This window comes from Macaca fascicularis, chromosome 4, assembly GCF_037993035.2.
Source record: "Macaca fascicularis isolate 582-1 chromosome 4, T2T-MFA8v1.1".
Taxonomy (NCBI): Eukaryota; Metazoa; Chordata; class Mammalia; order Primates; family Cercopithecidae; genus Macaca; species Macaca fascicularis.
The window spans coordinates 144,813,430-144,833,211 of NC_088378.1; the positions used below are offsets into that span (position 1 = coordinate 144,813,430).

The 19,782-nt window shown below is 44.3% G+C and overlaps 2 protein-coding genes across 17 annotated transcripts in view; one reads left to right on the forward strand and one right to left on the reverse strand.

Annotated features, from left to right (window-relative positions):
* Positions 1-1,890: 1,890 nt before the first annotated feature.
* Positions 1,891-18,491, reverse strand: ZKSCAN3 (zinc finger with KRAB and SCAN domains 3). Of its 10 annotated transcripts, none has more exons than XM_065544271.2 (7): positions 18,441-18,491; positions 8,475-8,938; positions 6,993-7,140; positions 5,229-5,311; positions 4,802-4,925; positions 3,603-3,695; positions 1,891-3,210 (listed from the first exon to the last, which is right to left on the reverse strand). In XM_065544271.2, the coding sequence occupies exons 2-7, from the start codon at positions 8,874-8,876 to the stop codon at positions 2,351-2,353; spliced, it is 1,710 nt and encodes a 569-aa protein (XP_065400343.1). In that variant the 5' UTR covers positions 8,877-8,938; positions 18,441-18,491; the 3' UTR covers positions 1,891-2,350. The 10 variants fall into 10 exon arrangements, with proteins under 10 accessions (XP_065400343.1, XP_045246539.2, XP_073894730.1 ...); XM_045390604.3 differs by having other exon boundaries at positions 18,430-18,479; XM_074038629.1 differs by having other exon boundaries at positions 8,343-8,938; positions 18,430-18,479.
* The window catches only part of ZSCAN31 (zinc finger and SCAN domain containing 31), a 28,386-nt gene continuing 22,778 nt past the window's right edge, over positions 14,175-19,782 (forward strand). For 3 of the 7 annotated variants that reach the window (XR_012434096.1, XM_074038637.1, XM_074038634.1), the window contains exons 1-2: positions 14,175-14,352; positions 14,492-14,582. The gene's annotated coding sequence lies outside the window, so the exon portion shown is untranslated. Of the gene's footprint in view, positions 14,583-19,782 lie in introns of all 7 variants that reach the window. The other 4 variants (XM_074038635.1, XM_074038636.1, XM_074038638.1 and 1 more) reach the window with 2 other exon arrangements.

Here is a 19,782-nt window from a genome sequence, read left to right on the forward strand (position 1 = left end):
TAGATCCAACAATGAAAGCATATTTCTTTTTTTTTTTCTTTTTCTGAGACGGAGTCTCGCTCTGTCACCCAGGCTGGAGTGCAGTGGCCGGATCTCAGCTCACTGCAAGCTCCGCCTCCCGGGTTTACGCCATTCTCCGGCCTCAGCCTCCCGAGTAGCTGGGACTACAGGCGCCCGCCACCTCACCCGGCTAGTTTTTTGTATTTCTTAATAGAGACGGGGTTTCACCGTGTTAGCCAGGATGGTCTCGATCTCCCGACCTCGTGATCCGCCCGTCTCGGCCTCCCAAAGTGCTGGGATTACAGGCTTGAGCCACCGCGCCCGGCCAATGAAAGCATATTTCTACAATAAGGAGAAGTGATACTAACAAAAAAGGAACTGTCTTTCCACAGTTGTCACACTCATAAGGCTTCTCCCATTATGGGTTCTCTGGTGTTTGATAAGACCTGAGCTGCGACTGAAGCCCTTGCTGCATTGTTCATTTTGTTAGTGCACTTCTCCTTATTGTAGGAATAAGGTGAAGCACTTACACAAAAGTTTGCAGCAGAATAGTCATTCCAAAATACTTTTGTAGAAACAACTCCACTGAATGTATACATAATAAATACTACTTGTATAATGCTGACTAAACATTTTCTCACTTGAATTCACAAGACTAAAATTTTGACTATCATGATGAGAAGAAAAAAAAAAGATGATCTACACAGTGTGTTTAACAAAAAAGTAGATAGCCTGAGGAGTTAAATTTATGGTTAAAATAGTCATCATGAAAAACTGAGATGCTGTTACCACACAGGTGATTTGGGAATCAATGTATAAGAAGACCAAGACGTCAGACACTAATAATGGGGTTCTGAAACCATAAGTGATACTCGTTTTAAATATTTGGTGTGAATCCATTCATCAGGAGAAAGTATGAACTTAGCAGGAATAAGTTTTGCTGCAGTTTACTATACAGTGTATGCTGGGTAGTAGGGTGGGGCAGGATAGTGTCTATTGTTTTAGCAGGCATTGGTTAGGCCCAAGAGAACTAAATGGAGAGAACTAAGATATGGAGCATTAGAATATTTATCATTTTATTCTGACTTGATGACTGATTTTCACACTGTCTGAATAGGTAAGTTTTTTCTTAAAGAGTAGCAACAGGAAAACATTAAAGAATGAAATTTGGGCTGGGCATGGTGGCTCACATCTATAATTCCAGAGCTTTGAGAGGGTGAGGCAGGAGGATTGCCCAGGATGTCGAGACCAGCCTGGGCAACACAGTGAGACCTCATATTAAAAAAAAAAAAATGCAATTCCATGGATGGCACACATTCATAATGATTTAGTGATAAGCTGTTTAAGGCATTTGCACTAGAATAGAATTCCTAGTCTGGTAAAGAAATATGGATTCTTGGCCGGGCATGGTGGCTCACGCCTATAATGCCAAGACTTTGGGAGGCTGAAGCAGGAGGATCACGAGGTCAGGAGATCGAGACTATCCTGGCTAACATGGTGAAACCCCGTCTCTACCAAAAACATAAAAAATTAGCCAGGTGTGGTGGCACACGCCTGTAGTCCTGGCTACTCAGGAGGCTGAGGCAGGAGAATCGCTTGAACCCAGGAGGCGGAGGTTGTAGTGAACTGAGATCGTGCCACTGCACTCCAGCCTGGGAGACAGTGCAAGACTCTGTCTCAAAAACAAACAAACAAAAAAATGGATTCTTTCAATCACAGTAACCCTGCCATCACCTCTGCTCTGCCTATGTACTTGGTAAGAAATACACTAGATTGAGTCACAATCTAGGTCAGAGAATTGGACACAAGCACAAATGGCCTTGGCGAGAAGTTCTTCAGAAACCTGGATAACATCAGATTTTCAGATCTATGAAGGTAATCTCACTGGTACATTCAATAAACATTTATTAGCACCTGTGGAAAAGGCACAGAGGGGGATATAAGACTTTGTGAATCTGACCAACTGTGGAGGATTCATTACAGTCCAAAGGAATGGTCAGAGAAGCAGCCCCCAAATCACAACCATCCACCCAACAGACACCACAAAGTGCTGGTTTAGGGCAAGTAGCCAGTCTAAACATCCATTTAATTCCAATGGGAGAGAACAAACCATTTCAGGTCTTACCTATTCTAGACAACTCTCCCATAGCCTCCTATCAAATATGTTTTGATTCCAAACACCTTCTAGAACTTGGAAGATAATTTGTCTAACCCAGTCTATATTTTCTAACACCTGATAATGTGTAGTGGTAAATAAAGCCCAGCCCACAATTCCTATAGTCGAGACTCCAGGGGGAGTGGCTTCAGATCAGTGACAAATGAGCACCAACTCTGGCATGTATAGCATGGGTCACTGTGATAGGATGTTTCTCCCTACGTGGCTTCTCTGATGTTGAACAAGGTATGAAACTCGGGTGAAGGCTTTTCCACATGCATTACACTGATAGGGTTTCTCACTAGTGTGGATTTTTTGATGTTCAATGAGGCCTGTATTCTGAGTGAAACTTCTTTCACACTCATTACATTTATAAGACATGGGAGTTTCAACATTTTCCAACTGGCTTTCCGTCCTACTTTTCCAGGCCTCTCCCTGCTCAGGTTCCTGAACATTTTTATCCCCAGTATGGATCCTCTGATGTCTCAGGAGATGTGAACTTCGCCTAAAGGCTTTGCCACACATACTGCACTGATACGGCTTCTCCCCAGTGTGGATTCTGTGATGTTCAAGGAGGCTGCAGCTCTGGCTGAAGGTCTTCCCACAGTCATCACACTCATAGGGCTTCTCCCCAGTGTGGGTTCTCTGGTGCTTGATAAGGTCTGAGCTGTGACTGAAGGCCTTACCACATTCTTCACACTCATATGGCTTCTCACCAGTGTGGACTCTCTGATGAATGACGAGGGCAGAGCTCCCAATGAAGGCCTTGCCACACTCCTCACATTCGTAGGGTTTCTCACCAGTGTGGATTCTCCTGTGTTTACTCAGGCCTGAGCTTTGAGCAAAACTCTTTCCACATTCATGGCAGATGTGCCGCCTCCCTCCTGTGGCATTTTTCTGCTTTCTTTGTAACCTGCCCTCCTGTTCACCAGCTTCTGCACATGTAGGAATCTGGACAATGTCTTCCCTCAGGTGGCACAATATCTTCCCATGCTCCTTTTCTTGAAGCTTCTCAGCTGGAGGCAAGTCCCTGCCCTTAGTCTGTTTTTCACCACCTGAAATAACAAATAACCGGCAATTGTGGGTTATGCCCTGCCATGGAAGGAAAGCTCTGTGATGAGTACCAGGGAGGCAAGAATTACAGAGGTCTATAAATGCCTGGGATAAGGATTTAAGTGCTAGAATAAGAATGGGAATAAAAGGGGAGAACAGGAGTGCTGGGGAGGAGGGAGACCTAAGAATGGGAATGGGGCCATTGGAAAGGTACACACTGGGAGTGGAGGGAGTGGGTGGAAGATGGTGAGGATCCAGGACTATGCTGGGGATATATGTGGTCGTTCTAAGTTCTAAGAATAGTAAGGCAGGGCCATGCATCTAGGATTAGATACTAAAAGAGTTGAACAGAAAGTGACATTAAATGGAGCAAGTGGAAGGATTTCTGAAATACCTTTGAGAAACAGCGATTGGGAGGCTGAGGCTGGCAGATCACTTGAGGTCAGGAGTTCAAAACCGGCCTGGTCAACATGGTGAAACCCCATCTCTATTAAAAAAACAAAAATTAGCCAGGCATGGTGGTGGGTGCCTATAAGCCCAGCTAGTCAGGAGGCTGAAGCAGGAGAATAGCTTGAATATGAGAGGTACAGGATGCAGTGAGCCAAGATTGCACCACTGCACTCCAGCCTGGGTGACAGAGTGAGACTCAATCTCAAAAAAAAAAAGAAAGAAAGAAATGAAACAGTGAAAGTGGAGACTCAGAAATTGGGCACTGATCAATGAAACAATAAAGACAGTTGTCTCGGCTCATATCCCAGGCAGAGGCAGGGTCCCCAAACAGAACTGGATTCAGTGCTGTGAATTTTATGCCACCAATGAGCTACGTGGCCTCAGACAAGTCAGGCAGTCTTCTCAGCCTCTGCACCCTCATCTCTGAGGTCAGGGTCTATAGTCAATGTCTAAGAACACCTCTAACTCTCACAATCTATGGTCCCAAGGCCCATTTTCTAAAGAGGCCCGCCAACTTTCCTCTTCAGTCAGGGATAGGATCAGGAAGGAGTACATCATCATTTACTGGGCATCTCCTATGAGGCAAACCTGTACTTGGGACTGTATTGTCTTCAACCCATTTAACTCAACTAGAATATTGGCAGGGAGAGGAGAAATCAAGGTCAGAAGGGATAAGCAGGCTGGGTGCAGTAGCTCATGCTCATGCCTGTAATTCCAGCATTTTGAGGGGCCAAGGCAGGAAGATTGCTTGAGCCCTGGAGTTTGAGACCAGCCTGGGCAACATGGCAAAATTCCATCTCGACAAAAAATAAAAATTAAAAAATTAGCCAAGCGTGGTGGTGCATGCCTTTAGTCCCAGCGGTTTGGGAGGCTGTGGTAAGAGGATCACTTTAGCCCAAAAAGTTGAGGCTGCAGTGAGCCATGATTGTTCCACTGCACTCTATCCCGAGTGACTGAGCAAGACCCTATCTCTCAAAAACAACAAAAAAGAAGGAGTAAGGAGCTAGTCAGTAACAGGTTTTCAGAAATGGTGATTGTGAATCCAAACACAATAGGGCTCAACAGCTTCCAACAACTCAACAGGTTCTAATGCACAAAGAATGCCAAGAAACCTTAACAGAAATTAGTGTCCTTTAGTCTTACCCAGGGAGACCAGGCTGCCATGGTTCTCCTGCTTTTCATCTCTACAGAGATTCCCCTGAGATGAATCCTGCTGTGTCCATTCAGGGGTGACGGTCAAGGCCACATCTTCCACTTTCAACAACCCCTAAAACAATAGGTAATCCCATTGAAGAAGGGGCTGACCAAACTGGTGGAGTAGGGAAGATCTGGGAAGCACCCCCAATCCCCATCCCTGTCAAGAGCTAGTAATAAACAGGAAAAGCCTCTTAAGTGGGCACCTAAATAAAGTTAATGATAACCTCAAGATAGATGAGACAATGTAGATCCCATTTGAGATCTTTATGGAGGATCTAGGATGGGAGTATAGGCGAATGGGGAGTAAGGAGTCTTCATAGGAAGCTCAACAGTAGTGAGGGGCACTGAGGGAGGGATAGGGGCTCCAGCTCACCTGGGACTCTGGAGTAAGCCTAGAAGCTACCACTGTATCTTCTCTGCAGCACCCTCCATGGGCAAGCACAGGGACCTGGAGAACTAAGAAGGAAAGAAGCTGTGTATGAGATGTACCCTGGCATTCAGCCTCCCTGCCTTGTGGAATCTAAGTTAAATAACTGGATTAATAGATTCCTGTCTCACGTGATTGAGCCCAGGAGTCTGAAGCTGCAATAAGCTGTGATTGGGCCACTGCACTCTAGCCTGGGCAACAAACTAAGACCCTGTCTCTCTAAATAAATAAATTCCTGCCAAACAAGTTTATACAGAGTGTGCTCCTTTCCAAAATTCTTTGTCCCTACCTGCTGCAATCCTATAGCTAAACATACCTGTTGTGCTCTGCAGATACATGAAAACAATGCAAAAAGGCAGGATCCCTGTTAGCAGTTGTGAAATAAAAAGAACATAAAAATAAAAAAGTTTTCCATTTGAAGATCCTTTGAATTTTGCTAGATATAGGAGGAAAAATCAGATTTTGGGCGAGTATGTCCTTAGTAGCTGTTAAGGTGCTTTTCACTTTGGATTTGAAAAGCTAAGAGGAGTCAGATGAAGCTGGGCTATGAAAAGCAGAGTAAGGGTCTGGCTTTACAGGAAAGTGAAGAACTTCAGGTTTCCTTATTATTCCTTATATAACTTCAGGAAGCACATATATTCCTCATATATTCCTTATATAACTTCAGGAAGCAAATTTTTAAAGGGGCACAAAACAGGTGGTTTAGGCTAGAACCTCTGTTGAAAAATAAAGATCTCATGTTGGCTAGAATATCCCAGTGATGTGTGTCTTGGGAACTTGTACATGTGTTTAAGACACATGAAAGGACATCTCAGAACATACAGCCATTTCCTATGCAGTGAATTTCATATTACTTTAATAACAGACCCAGGATTTAGAAGATTTATACCCTTTAATTTGCAATAGTCCTATAATTTATGAGATTGGCTGGTTGGCTTTACAAATTCTGTTTACTTTCTGCATAGGACTTCCCACTGTCATACAAATTGTATTATTAATGTGTTTATTTGCCATCTTCCCCACTTAAATGTAAGCTCCACTGGAATAAGAACAGTCTCACTGACTGTTCCATCCCCAGAGCTAACTGGCCACCACACTGGAGGCCTCCATAATTACAAGTTAAACAAAGAAGAACAAAGACAAGTAGCTGGTATACACAATGTGGTAGCTTACACTATAATCCCAGCACCTTGGGGGGCCGAGGCAAGAGGATCACTTGAGCCCAAGAGTTTGAGACCAGCCTGGGCAACATGGTGAGACCTCATATCCACAAAAATTTTTTAAAAAAATTAGCCAGGCATGGTGGTGCACACCTATAGTCCCAGCTACTCAGGAGGCTGAGGTGAGAGGATCGTTTGAGCCCAGGAGGTGGAGGCTGCAGTGAGCTGAGATCATGCCACTACACTCCAGCCTTGGTGAAACAGCAAGACCTGTCTCAAGAAAACAAAAACCAACACAACAAAACAAAATCCAAACAAGAACCAATTCTTTCCAAACCTAAGTTTTACTAATATCTTATATACTATGTCCAGTCTTGGTCGAAAAAGTTTTCCATCATTATGTTGGAAATACTCCTTTTAGTCTCAGTCTTAAATGAGAGTTGATCTGTCATGGGCATATACACCACCTATTAATGAATTTTGTTGGCTATCCTTAAATGAAATTGGATGAAGTCTGCAGAATTCATACTGCCTAGAAAATAATCCTTACCTCTGTCTTGTAAAGGCTGGCATCCCAGAGATTCATGCTTGAGCAGAGCCTTCATTAGCTGAAATTGGCTACTTTGTGACTCTGGGGCTGGTGTCAACAATGCCATCTTGCAACAGAGCAGTTCTTGCCCCTGGTCAACACCTGAAACCTAGAAATCATTTGTTCTTATTTTCATTTATTCATCAAACACTTCCATAGAATTACCTAGGTGGCTGGCACTATTTCCAAGATCATTATAAATGTTAACTCATTTAATACAGAAAACAACAATCTTATAAGGGAGGTATTATTATACTCATTTTACTGATAGGGAAATGAAGGCATAGCCAGTTTAAGCAGCTAACAAATGGCAATGCTAGAATGGGAGCTCAGGTAGAATGATGCCAAAGCACATGTTCTTACCATTACTCTATGCTACTTCATATATACATTTGTGTTTTATGAAAACCCATTGGAAACTGGTGCAAAATTCTCAGAGAATATTGATACCTTTTATTATCTGAAAAGGCGATTACAATCTCTAGTTTACAGCATTTGGGGGACCCAAATAACATCATAGTATGTGAAATCACCTCACATGGCCTGGCATATGATATGTCCTCATTAAATGCAGGTTTACTTCCAGACATTTACAGTATTATAAAATTACAGTTTTCAAGTTACTTTCTCATGTGCAGCTCAGAATTTCCCACATCCTTTATAAAGAACGAAGGTAAGAGACTTGCACTGACTTTCCACTGTTACAGGGCTTGGGTGCAATAGACCCGAGTCAAGAACCTTGGTATCCAGCTCACCATTTAGAAGGCTCTGGCCACACAGGTCCTCTGAGGGTGTGTGCACAGGGACACAGGATGATGCAAAGAGGACACAGTCTCATAAAACAGGGAAGAACATAGAGGTAAAAGTAGGCCCATTTTCTACCATAGGTTCATAACCAGTGGTCCATGAACTCCTTCCCACGGAGTCCATGAACTTGAACAGGACAAAAACTAATCTTATTTTTAACTGGTCTTTAAGAGAAAGTTAGTATTTCCTTCAATTATGAATGGAAGCAACAAATCAAAGTAGCATAAGCAGTACCCAGGACTTTGTCACCAATAGAACCTGTAGATGTTTTTACATCACATTACAACCAGGCAAATAGATACTTATCACTGCTTTGTAACTGCCAGTTATAAGCCCTGTCCCTAGGTCTTATTTAGTGTACTAATTAAAAAAAACACATATATGACTTTAATACAAATTTAATACTTTGCTAACTGTATGTTGATATGATTGTGTTCTTTTGTAACCCTTAATGGTTTATGTATTTTAAAAAAAGTATTCTGAGAAGGAGTCCGGGGACTTCACCTTACTGCCAAGGAGGTTCACGGTACAAAAAGAGATGGAGAACTCCTGGATCTTAAAGGAATGCCCCTCACTCCGATGTTGAGATTTCAGGAGGAAACAGACCACAGCGCTCAGATACTAAGTTCTTTCTACCTGCGGCGCCGGCTCATCCAGTTGCCTCTCCAAATACTCCAACAGCACCACCACCTCCTCCCCGCTCTCTGGATGCTGCTCCCGCACCCAGCTCTGCAGTTTCCCAGGCAGGATGGTCAGGAACTGCTCCAGCACCAGCAGCTCCAGGATCTGCTCCTTGCTGTGCATCTCAGGCTGCAGCCACTGTCGGCAGAGCTCTCGGAGCCGGCTCAGCGCCTCGCGGGGACCTGCAGCCTCCGGGTAGCGGAAGCCTCGGAAGCGCTCGCGGGAGCCCTCAGAGCCCAGATCTGGGCTACTGGGAAAACCGGCCTCTTCTTCCTCCACCTTTATGACCAGAAGCTCCATCTTGTCTTCTGTAGGCTGGGCATCCAGGGCTGTGCTTTCACTTAACTCTCTAGCCATCCTGGGCCAAGGCAGTACTCAGGCCTCACTCTAGCTTCCAGCGCTATTTCTGCAGAAGATTCCTGAAAGGTGGGAAATAATTATTAACCAGTAAACTTGCAAGTAGTCCCTTCTCTCCTGCCCAGGGGCCCAGAGACATCTCTGGGGAACTGCTGCAGAAATTTCTCCACGTTCAATGCTTCTGCAGCTTAATCCTCTACACCACCCCAAGCCTGAATCCCACAGTAAGATTCCAAAGGATGTCCTGGGGTGATCCTGGACATCCCCAAGCCCCGGACTAATCAGGAAAAAAACTGAAATTGGTGAGGATCCAGGGCACTTCCTGGTCTCTCTAGGAAGCTCCTCTCAGTGACTTGCTCAGTTATCCCATTAACAAGCAGGTCTGTGGTTGTCTAAATTCTAAGACGACTCTAACGATTTCCTGCCCTAATCCTCAGGACTTTCAATATGAGATAGCAAGTCCAGACTGACTGGACTGATCCCAAGGAGCTGAATTCTACCCACAACCTCAATGACCTCATAAGTAGATTCCTCTCAGAGCTTCCAGATAAGAGCCCAGCCCTACCAACTCTTTGGCTTTGGCCTGGGAAGACCCTAATACTGAACTCAGCTGAGCCTGCCTGGCCTTCTGACCTAGAGAACTGGAACAAACAAGCTGATTTTTTCTTTTTTTTGCTTGTTTATTTTGAGACAGAGTCTCGCCCTGTCGCCCAGGCTGGAGCGCAGTGGCATGATCTCAGCTCACTGCAACCTCCACCTCCCATGTTCAAAAGATTCTCCTGCTTCAGCCTCCCAAGTAGCTGGGATTATAGGCGTGTACCACCATGCCCAGCTAATTTTTGTATTTTTAGTAGAGATGGGGTTTCACTATGTTCACCAGGCTGATCTTGAACTCCTGACCTCAAAAGATCTGCCTCGGCCTCCCAAAGTGCTGGGATTAAAGACATGAGCCACTGCACCCAGCCCAGATTTTGTTTTAAGCTGATAAATTTGAGGTAAATGTTATACAGCAATAGAAAACTAATACAATTGATTCTATATCTGCAGGTTCTGCATCAAGAGGTTCAATTAACCACAGCTGGAAAATATCTGGGAAAAAAATAACAAAAACAACAATTAAAAAATACAAATAAAAATACAATATAACAAGGATTTACAAAGCATTTATATTGTATTTGGTTTATAAGTAATCTAGAGATGATTTAAAGTGTACAAGAGAAGCTGAGCCTGGTGCCACACTACTGCAGTCCCAGCTACTCAGGAGGAAGAGGCAGGAGGATCACCTGAGAGCCCAGGAGTTCAAGGATGCAGTAAGCTATGATTGTGCTGCTGTACTCCAGCCTGGGTAACAGTGTAGAGACTCCATCTCTTTAAAAAAAAAAAAGTATACAGGAGGATGTGTGTAGGTTATAGGCAAATACCATATGCCATTTTATGTAAGTCTCGAGCATCCACAACTTTTGGTATCAGTGGGGATCCTGGAATGAATCCCCCATAGATAATGAAGGATGGCTGTACCAGGTCTTATCTGTGGTCAAGGTACTGCAGTGAGGGGAAGAAGAAGGATAGAAGGCCCTGGACCAAAAGAAATAGGACTGAATTAACAAACCTTGGCTGCCTGCTAGTGAGACCCTCAGTTATATCTGATGTGACACTTGCCCAAAAAACTGGCAAAATATTCACATTAAAAGTCAGCTGAAAGTAGGGTTTCTGCAGGTTCCTCTGATCTATGGGCTGGAGGCCCTTCAGTTTCTCCCAGAAACATCAAGGAAGCTGAAAACATCACCAAGCCCTTGCCCTGGAGAGAGCACAGGCTGCCCCTGGTCTTCGCCACCTCCTCAGTCTGCCACTCTCTTTCTTCCCCTTCAAGACTGAACTTGAAAGAAAGCCCTCAGTCCCTGATTCTAGTCCTCACCTCCTACTAAGCCTTCCACACACTGTAGGCTGCAAATTGCCAACACCACTAAGATTTCGCCTGCAGAAGTAACCAAAGAGACTTCCCTCAATTCCCATTTTCCATGGCCTCTTCTCAGGCAACTGGGCTGAGGATACTGCCCACTTCCAGAAACTCACTTGTCCTTTGTTTCAAGAACCTTCCTTTCTCCTGCTTTCCTCCTTCCTGGTTCTTCTCACCTCCCATCATAATCTGGTTAAGTGTTCTGAACCCAGGTTTCCTGAGGTCGTCGTCATCCTGGTTTTACTACCTACTAGCTCTGTGCCTCCCTTTCCTTATCTGTAATAGGGATAGTGATAGTAGATAGGGCCATTGTAAGCATTAAGTGAGTGTATAACGTCTGTATAACAGTGCCTGGTATGTGGACATAAGGAACATGGCTGTGCTGCAGCCAGGCAGGCATAGGCCGAGGTAAACATCCTGCATGACTCAGTGGGATTGGAGCGCAGGCACACAATTCCGTGCATTATACAATCACAGTTATGTAGCCATAACCTGGGGAGGCTCATCACCTGGCTCTAAGACACTGTTGTGAGGTGTATAAATGCAGCACTGACACTGTGAAAGAGCTGCTGAATAAAGCCATGTCCCATCTACCTGCTGTCTCTCAAGTGTTCTTCCAGCTCCCTGCCCCCCCATCCACCTACTCCCCTCAGACCTCAGCTGGGGCTTGAACCTGACATTTGGCATAGTGGGCAGGATGAGGTGAGTGGGTCTCCAGCTCCCAGGCTCCCGGGACGGCTATGCAGCCACAGCATGAGCTGTGGCACCCAGTGGCAGCCGTGGTGCGAGGATGGGCTCTGGTGGAAACATGGGCGACACTGGACAGGCCCTCCACAAGTGTGGAGAAGGAGCTGAAGCACCTGGAAGTGCACAGCACTGAGGAGTGTGCCTTTGCCAACAGAGTCAGATGGGCATTTGTGACTGTGCTGCAAGAAGTGCATGCCCAGTCTCTGCTGGACGCAACGCAGGGAGGAGGAAGAACCTCCATTACAGGCTCACCCAGTGGTCTGCCAGAAAATAGAGCATGAACAGCCACTGGGCCCCAAGGGTGGGCCTAGAGACTCCCTACCATAGTGAAGCACATTTCATATAGTGTTTGTACCCCCACTGAGTTGCGGGAGTTAGGTAAGCAGTGCCAGTAGCATCTGGGGGAGCCCCTCCCTTCCTGAATTCTCTCTCTCTGGGACAAAGGAGCTGATCCATTTCCTGCTCCGCCTCTGAGATGGAAAAGCTGGCTTCTTTAATTACAGTGTGGACTGATGCCAGTGAAATACCAGAAACTGTCAGTAGATGGCAGTCGTATACAGACTTGTGCAAGTCATTCGTGAAAAGGACATTGCTGGGTGACTCGGTCCCGCCGGAGCGTTCCAGCTCAAAGATTACCTGCTGCAGTCAGGCAGAAATGTAAAGCCTTTCCTGTTTGATTGGGAACTGGCCAAGGTGCCGGACTTAGGGGGACAACGGACAACCAAAGGCTGTATGTGGACTCGGCAATCTACTGGTCCCTAAACCTGAATAAGTTTCCGGGCAGAGCTGCATTTATTGACAGTTATGAAAGCTGGTCAGTGAAAGTGAAACCTGTACCTTCGGACCTTGGCATCGGCCACTTGGCTCCCCGCTTATGCACTGTGTATGTCTCTCCCATGCCTGAGGACAGGCTGGGGTGGATGTTTTGCACGGCTTGGCAGCTGTGCCATCTATCATGGATTTGATAGACCACCTGACAACAGAACTGGGATGGTGCCACTGTGTGGTGGACTTGGCCAATGCATTCCTCTTAATGGACATTGCTCCAGAGAGCCAGGAACACTTTGCCTTCATGGGAGGGTGATGATGGACTTTCACAGTGTTGCTGCAGGGATATATGCATAGCCCCAACATATGTCATGATCTTATTAATGATGTTATTATATTAACCTCTGATTCTCTTGCAGATTTAGAAGCAGCAATGCAGCCTCTTGCCTGGAATTGGGATGATGCGGCTGAAACCACCTTCCTGGCAGCCAAACAGGCTATTCAGCAGGCACAAGCCCTATGGGTAGCTGATCAGGGGCACCCATTTAAACTTGATGTGCATGTGACCACAGATATTTTTGACTGGGGCTTATGGCATTGCACAGAGCTCTTTAGAATGCCAGTAGATTTTTCGTCCCAACTTTGAAAAGGAGCTGAGCTCCGGTATTCCTCGACAGAGGAGTTAGTAACTGCATATGCTGCCCTTTAGACTCATGACAGCCTGGCAGGATGGGCTACAGTCGTTGTGCGCATGACTTACCCAACAGTAGGGTAGGTATGCTCATAGGTAACAACCCGCACACTGGGATGGCACAGACATCCACTTTTGCAAAGTGGGGTGCCTAAGCCTACACGGAACAGCAAAGTATGCTAAGTCAAGTCCCTTAGCAGCACAATTACAAGAAGTCTTAGTACCTACTATCCTAATGCAAGATAAGGCTATGGGACCTGAGGCACCCCTAGACCCTGAGCCTTCATCTTTTAAGGAAGGGCATCCCTGCATTCCCAATAGGGCGTGGTACACAGATAGGTCTAGCCAGGGTGCTACTGCTGCCTGGACTGCTGTTGAAGCCCAGCCTAGTACTGACACCCTACGGTTTGATACCAGGTGTGGACAAAGTAGCTAATAAGCTGAACTCAGGGCAATGTAAATGATGATCACCAAGAAGGTGACACCTATGGTAATCTGCACCAATAGCTGGGCAGTTTATCAAGGCTTAACCTTGTGGCTAACTACCTAGAAGTTACAGAAGTGGTTAGTCACTGATCTATGTAGGGCCAGGCCATGTGGCCAGACCTATAGGAGAAAGGATGACTTCCTCTAACCAGGTATGGGGACAAACGGTAACCTGTTGTTGCCTGCCCCAATGCCCCTAAAGGTAGGTAAGCAAAAAACCTGGCTTAATATATAAAGCAACATCGGGGTAACATCACCATGGGGTGGTTGCCTACTATAACCTGAAATTATTGCTCCCTGTATTACTACTGTGGCCCGAGTGCCTACAGCTTATGTGTCAAGCCTCTATGTATACACTGGGCCTGTGTGCCCAGAGCCTATGTGTCAGACTTACGTGTCAAGCCTGTGTGTATGTATCAGCCCTGGGTGCTGAAAGTGTATATGTCAGGCTTGCGTGCCAAACCTATATATTGGGCCTGTGTACCTAAAAACTTATGTTTCCCTTGGCCAAGGGGGTGGAGTGTAAGGTAAAAATGGATGTGCTTTGGTCAAGAACAGGCTGAGGCAGATATGCAGGCCAGTGTGACTCAGCGAGTCTCCAACGCAGGCGCACCACTCCACTTGTTATATAACCTGTTTGTGTAAGCTCATACTTGGCTCACAGCCACTATTGTGTGTAAATGGTATAACTGCCCTGCTGACACTGTACATAGGACTCATGCCCAGAGAGAGAGGGAAAAACTGCTGACCTTGGAAGAGAGAACTGGCCGTCTTGCAGACCGACAGAGGGGAGCCAGGAATTAACAAGTGTGCCAAGGAGTATAGCTGTAAGTGTGGGAGCGGCAGAAGCCACAGAGCCAGTTGCTGAGAAGGGCTGTGGTCGGAGGAGGCACCCGAGACAGAGGCAGACAGTGTGAGAGCTGCAGCAGCTGCTGCTGACTAAAATCATATTTTACCTGTCTACAGCCCCAACTGTTTTTTCAACTATCTGCCACCTATCCAACAACTCCCCTCGGACCTCAGTATGGGCTGGAACCTGACACTTGGCATGACAGTGGTAAGTACCATATACATATTGGCTAATAGTATAATTCACTGGTCTTTCTTTTTTTAAAATAAGAGTAGGCCTGGTGGTTCTGTTCTTGACCTTTTCTTTTCTCTATCCACAGTCTTCCCCAGAACTATGTTTAATCACTTGCAAGGTTTTAACTTCTATTTCTAGGCTGTAGACTCCTGATCCCTATCCTGAGCTGCCTCCCAGATAGTCCTATACGGAAATCTTGCAAACAAATCCAATTCAATATGCCCCCAATCAAACTGATTTTCTTGCCTCCTAATCTACTCCTTCCTCAGTATGGTATTCTCTAGAAACAATAGCACCAGCCACCAGGTTTCCTCAGAGTCATTACTTTGTAATGGATGATTTCTATATTTTAGGAGGGAAAAGTAAGATATTCTGAAAGACAGCCTATCCCAGAAGCCATGAGACCTGGGCCTGATCTAAGAGGGAAGGGAAACCTGAGATTCCTGTGAACCAGCTGGGACTAGACTTTAAACTAGAAGTGAGTGACTGCAAAATTATTTGACTGGACTCAGATGTCAGTAAGTCTGTCTTTACTCAGTGGAATGGAGAGGCTAGAAAATGTAAGGCTGGGCCAGGCGCACTGGCTCACGCCTGTAATCCCAACACTTTGCGAGGCCGAGGTGGGTGCATCACAAGGTCAAGAGATCGAGACCATCCTGGCCAACATGGTGAAACCCCGTCTCCACTAAAAATACAAAAATTAGCTGGGCATGCGTGGTGGCAGGCGCCTGTAGTCCCAGCTACTTGGGAGGCTGAGGCAGCAGAATCACTTGAACCTGGGAGGCAGAGGTTGCAGTGAGCCGAGATCGTGCCATTGCACTCCAGCCTGGCAACAGAGCAAGACCGTCTCAAAAAAAAAAAGTAAGGCTGGTAGAGGTTACAAAGGGAAAAACAATTCCAAATCTGTATCCTGAACCTCTATTCCTCAGGCCAACTCTCTATAGTTCAAAGGATGGTAGGGAATAGAAGGAAATTAGGAAACTGAGAGAACCCATTGATTGTTACAAATGAAAAGTACCAGAAAACACTTCCTCCTAATAAGTTGCCACAAGAGATCTGGGGCACTGCTACATGAGCTAATAATACCAAAATAAGTGACCCTAAATCTAATCTAGTCTTTAGATCCAAATACCAGTGTACAGGCAAAATATAGGAAAAAATTATATTAAAGGCTTTCAAACTTTGTTACATATTAGAATCACTAGGGAACTTTTAAAACTCCTAATGCCTTGGGTACAATCAAGATCAATCAGGCTGGGTGCAGTGGCTCACACCTGTAATCCCAGCACTTTGGGAGGCTGAGGCAGATTGCCTGGAGTCAGGAGTTCAAGAACAGTCTGGCCAATATGACGAAACCCTGTCTCTACTGAAAATACAAAAATTAGCTGGGCGTGGTGGTACACACCTGTAATCCCAGCTACTTGGGAGGCTGTGGGCATGAGAATCACTTGAGCCTGGGAGGTGGAGATAGCAATGAAAAAAAAAATCAATTAAATCACTCTCTGGGGGTGGGACTCAGCATTAATAACTTTTAAAACTTTCTAGGTGATTCTAATGTGCAGCTGAGTTTGAGATCTAATAAGTTAAAGATACTAAAAAGAAGCAATCGACCAAATCCAGAATGTGAGGCATTTTATAAAACAGAAGGTTCAAGTTCCTCAACAAATAAATGGTATTTTTACCAAAAGGAGTGGGAGGGAATGGGAACAGTCATAGATTAGGAGACTGAACAGACTTATCAAATAAATGCAAATGGTGAACCATATTTGGACCCCACTGAAAACAACTGTAAAAAGACTGAAAAAAAAAAAAAACTGTAAAAATATTTGAGACAATTATTTGAAAATCAAGATAATGATATCATGGAATTACTGTCAATTTTGTTGCGTGTGATGATACTATGATTATATCAAGATAAAAGTCCTTATATATAAGAAATTGACACTGAAGTACTTGTACTTGTGAGTGAATTAAAATGTTTCCATCTGCAATTTGTTATAAAATGAAAGAGAGGAGGGATGTAATGAGGAAAAAAAAAGAAATAAAGAAAGAGGGGGAGAGGGAGGGAGGGAAAGGAAGACAAAGGAGGGAGAGGGAAAAAAAGGAGAGAGGGAAAGAGGAAACAGGTAAAAGGGAAGGAGGAAGACAGAAGGGAAGGAGGAGGAGAAGGGAAGGAAAGAGAGGGGAAAGGAGGGAAAAGAAGAATGAAAATGACCAGAAGATGATGGCTGAAGCCGAGTCATGGTTATATTGGTGTTCACTGTAACATTCTCTCTACAATTAAATGTGTTTAAATTTCTCTCCAAAATTTTAGAAAATTGAACAAAGTCCTAACTTCCTTCCTTCCTGAATAATACAGTCAAAAAGCATTAAGGTAGGGTCAAAGAAGGCAAGAGAGAGCCACAGCCCAATCCAGAGTGAATCTGGAGCCCAAGTGGAATGAGGAGGGTGTCCACGGTGGGAAAGGGAGGAAGTCTATGGCAGGAAAACAACACTGATACATTTATATCATTTATTCCACAAACTCCATTTAGGTTTCACTACCTGGACCCTACTTGGATCTGAGCCAAATTGATCACAGTGGGAAGGCACAAGATTGGGAAATTGGTTGCAAACACAAATTATTTATCAAATCAGTAAATATACTGACGATAAGGAAAGGAAAGTTTCTCATTAACAGAAAAGAGTTACAAGTCTAGAAAAGAGAGTTAACCCTGTGGAAGCTGGGTTGAAATGAAGGGTGTTAGTAGGAAGCCAGTTTCAGGCTAGGGCGTTCCTGGAAGCTCAAAAACTGGTGCATCTCCAGCACTAAGCAGGACATCAGATTTTTGCTAAAACCAGGGGTCCTCGTCCTTTTTCACTATTAAAAACTTCTATTGTTCCTCCTACTCTCCAGCCAAGGAAAAGGTACCCCCGAATCTTAAAGCCTTTGGGAGTTTGAGTATCACAACGTACAACACAAACCAGTTTTGGTCTTTGCTTTGGGATAGGCTCTTTTTCAGAGTATCTTATTTTTCCCTCCTAAAATATAGAAATAATCCATTACAAAGTGAATTGATGAATGACACTAAAATTGAAAGCAACCGTACAAAAACCAGTAATTAAAGATAATGTGTCATCATAGTTATAAATAATAATGGTACTACTAATAAAAGCAAATCTTTAAATCATGCTTACTCTGCACCTTACACATATTAATGCATTCAATCCTCACAACCCAGTGAGTTAAGGAATATTATCCCCATTTTGCAAAATAGTAAAATGAGGCAGAGAGAGGTTAGGAACTAGTGAAAAGTCACACAGCCAATAAGTGGCAGAGGCAGGATTCGAATCAGGTAATCTGACTCCAACGTTCTGGCTCTTGGCCAGTACCACAGAATAATTTAAAGACCTTGAAACTGACCTTGTTACCAGGCAGTGCAAAAATGTAACGGCTCCCATTTTCGAGGCTTGTCTATGTGACCCATGCATCCCGTCTCCAGATACCCTCAAGAACCGACCCAGACACTCGGTAACGGCGCTAAACAAGGGACACTCATATTGGGCTCTACGAAAGAACGCCGAGCACCACTTCGTTCAGACGCAGAGCGCCCCTCCCTCCCCCACGGCTTCTCGCAGGGGTCTCCCTCCTTGGGAGCCGAGGCTGCAGGAATTGGGGAGGGAAGGGCCTCTCTCCACAAATTCACACACACACACACACCTCTGCAAACGCACCTCTACCAGGGGACAAAAGAACTGCAGGACCGACAGGAGGAGAGCCGCGGGATGAGATTTAACCCCACAGTGGAAGGCGGACGCCCAACTGGCGTCCGCTACTCACCCCATACTCACAAAGTGCTCGAAACTAGCAAACCACCCGCAAGGCGGGGCACAGAAGCCACTTCCGGGCCTCTCTAGCCACCTCCCTGATAGACTCTGTCGTTTGCTAGCTCGACACCTCGTTTCCCCTCCCCTTTTGCTATTAAAGAGGCTTTTGATTTTTTTATTTTTCCAGCTATAACTAAGGGAGAAAGGCAAGGTGCAGAACTCTTTCCATCATTTGCTATATTTGTGAATAGAAGAGAGTAAAAAGAATCTAAACTATGCTTGCCTGTGTGGCACAAAGCAGCTCTGGAAAAATCGGAAAATTAATAATGGTGGTTACCTATGAGAGGTGAACGGTCAGAAACTGAGTGAAAAGGGGGACAAGAGTGAGAAGGAAAGTGTTAGGGTACGTGTTTTAAATGTACTTTTAATTTTAGAGTTGATTGCATTGCCTAATTAAACTATGAATTCTAAATACATGAATTTTAAGGAGTATGCTGCGTGGTTTACATAGAAAATCCAAGATAATCTAACACTCAAATTACGATGATTAATAAGAGAGTTTAGCAAGGTGGCTGGACTTTTTAAAATTCATGTTCACAATCACATTCTTCATCAAAATTATAAAAATGTAATTTTTAAAAGACAGCTATCACAGAAGCAAAGAAACACAAAAGATACCTGAATACACAAAAGATACATTAGAAACTTTATTCATTAAGGATAAGTATGTGAAATATATACCATGTCTATATATATGAGAACTCAATATCATAAAGATATAATTCCTTCCTAAAATAATACACAAATTCAGTACAAAGCAAATCAAGATTCCAATTATGCTCGGTGGAACTTGACTAGTTGATTTTAAATTTATATGGAATAATTAAAGAGTGATGAATCCATTTTTAAAACAAATGAAGGAGCTGCAGAAACTTGCCCTATATAATTTATTATAAATTTATAGCAGCTAAGACAATATAGTATTTGCACAACTACAGACAAATAGACCAGTGAAACAGAACTGAGGACTGAGCAACAAACATGTATGTGTGGCTGCTTGATATATGACGGAAATTGCATTACAAATCGGTGAGGAAGAAAGGAGCTACTTGACAAATAGTACTGTAATATTTGGATATCTAAATGGAAAAAAAATAAAATTGGGTTTCTACTTTATATGTTGCACAAAAAATCAATTCCAGTAAGCAAACTTTCAGACTTTTAAAAGAAAATTTAGAATCATTGCTCTTTTTTCTATTCACAAGTTTGCTTCTTTTTTTTTTTTTTTTTTTTTTTTTTTTAAGACGGAGTCTCGCTCCGTCACCCAGGCTGGAGTGCAGTGGCCAGATCTCAGCTCACTGCAAGC

Excerpts from the sequence above, each read along its gene's own strand:
- ZKSCAN3 (XM_065544271.2), bottom strand. The coding sequence starts at position 8,876 with ATGGCTAGAGAGTTAAGTGAAAGCACAGCCCTGGATGCCCAGCCTACA. Across the intron at positions 4,926-5,228 it reads GGCTTACTCCAGAGTCCCAG|GGGTTGTTGAAAGTGGAAGA; the intron begins GTGAGCTGGAGC and ends CTATTGTTTTAG. Across the intron at positions 3,696-4,801 it reads TGGCAGCCTGGTCTCCCTGG|AGATGGGGTTTCACCATGTT; the intron begins GTAAGACTAAAG and ends TTTTTTTAATAG.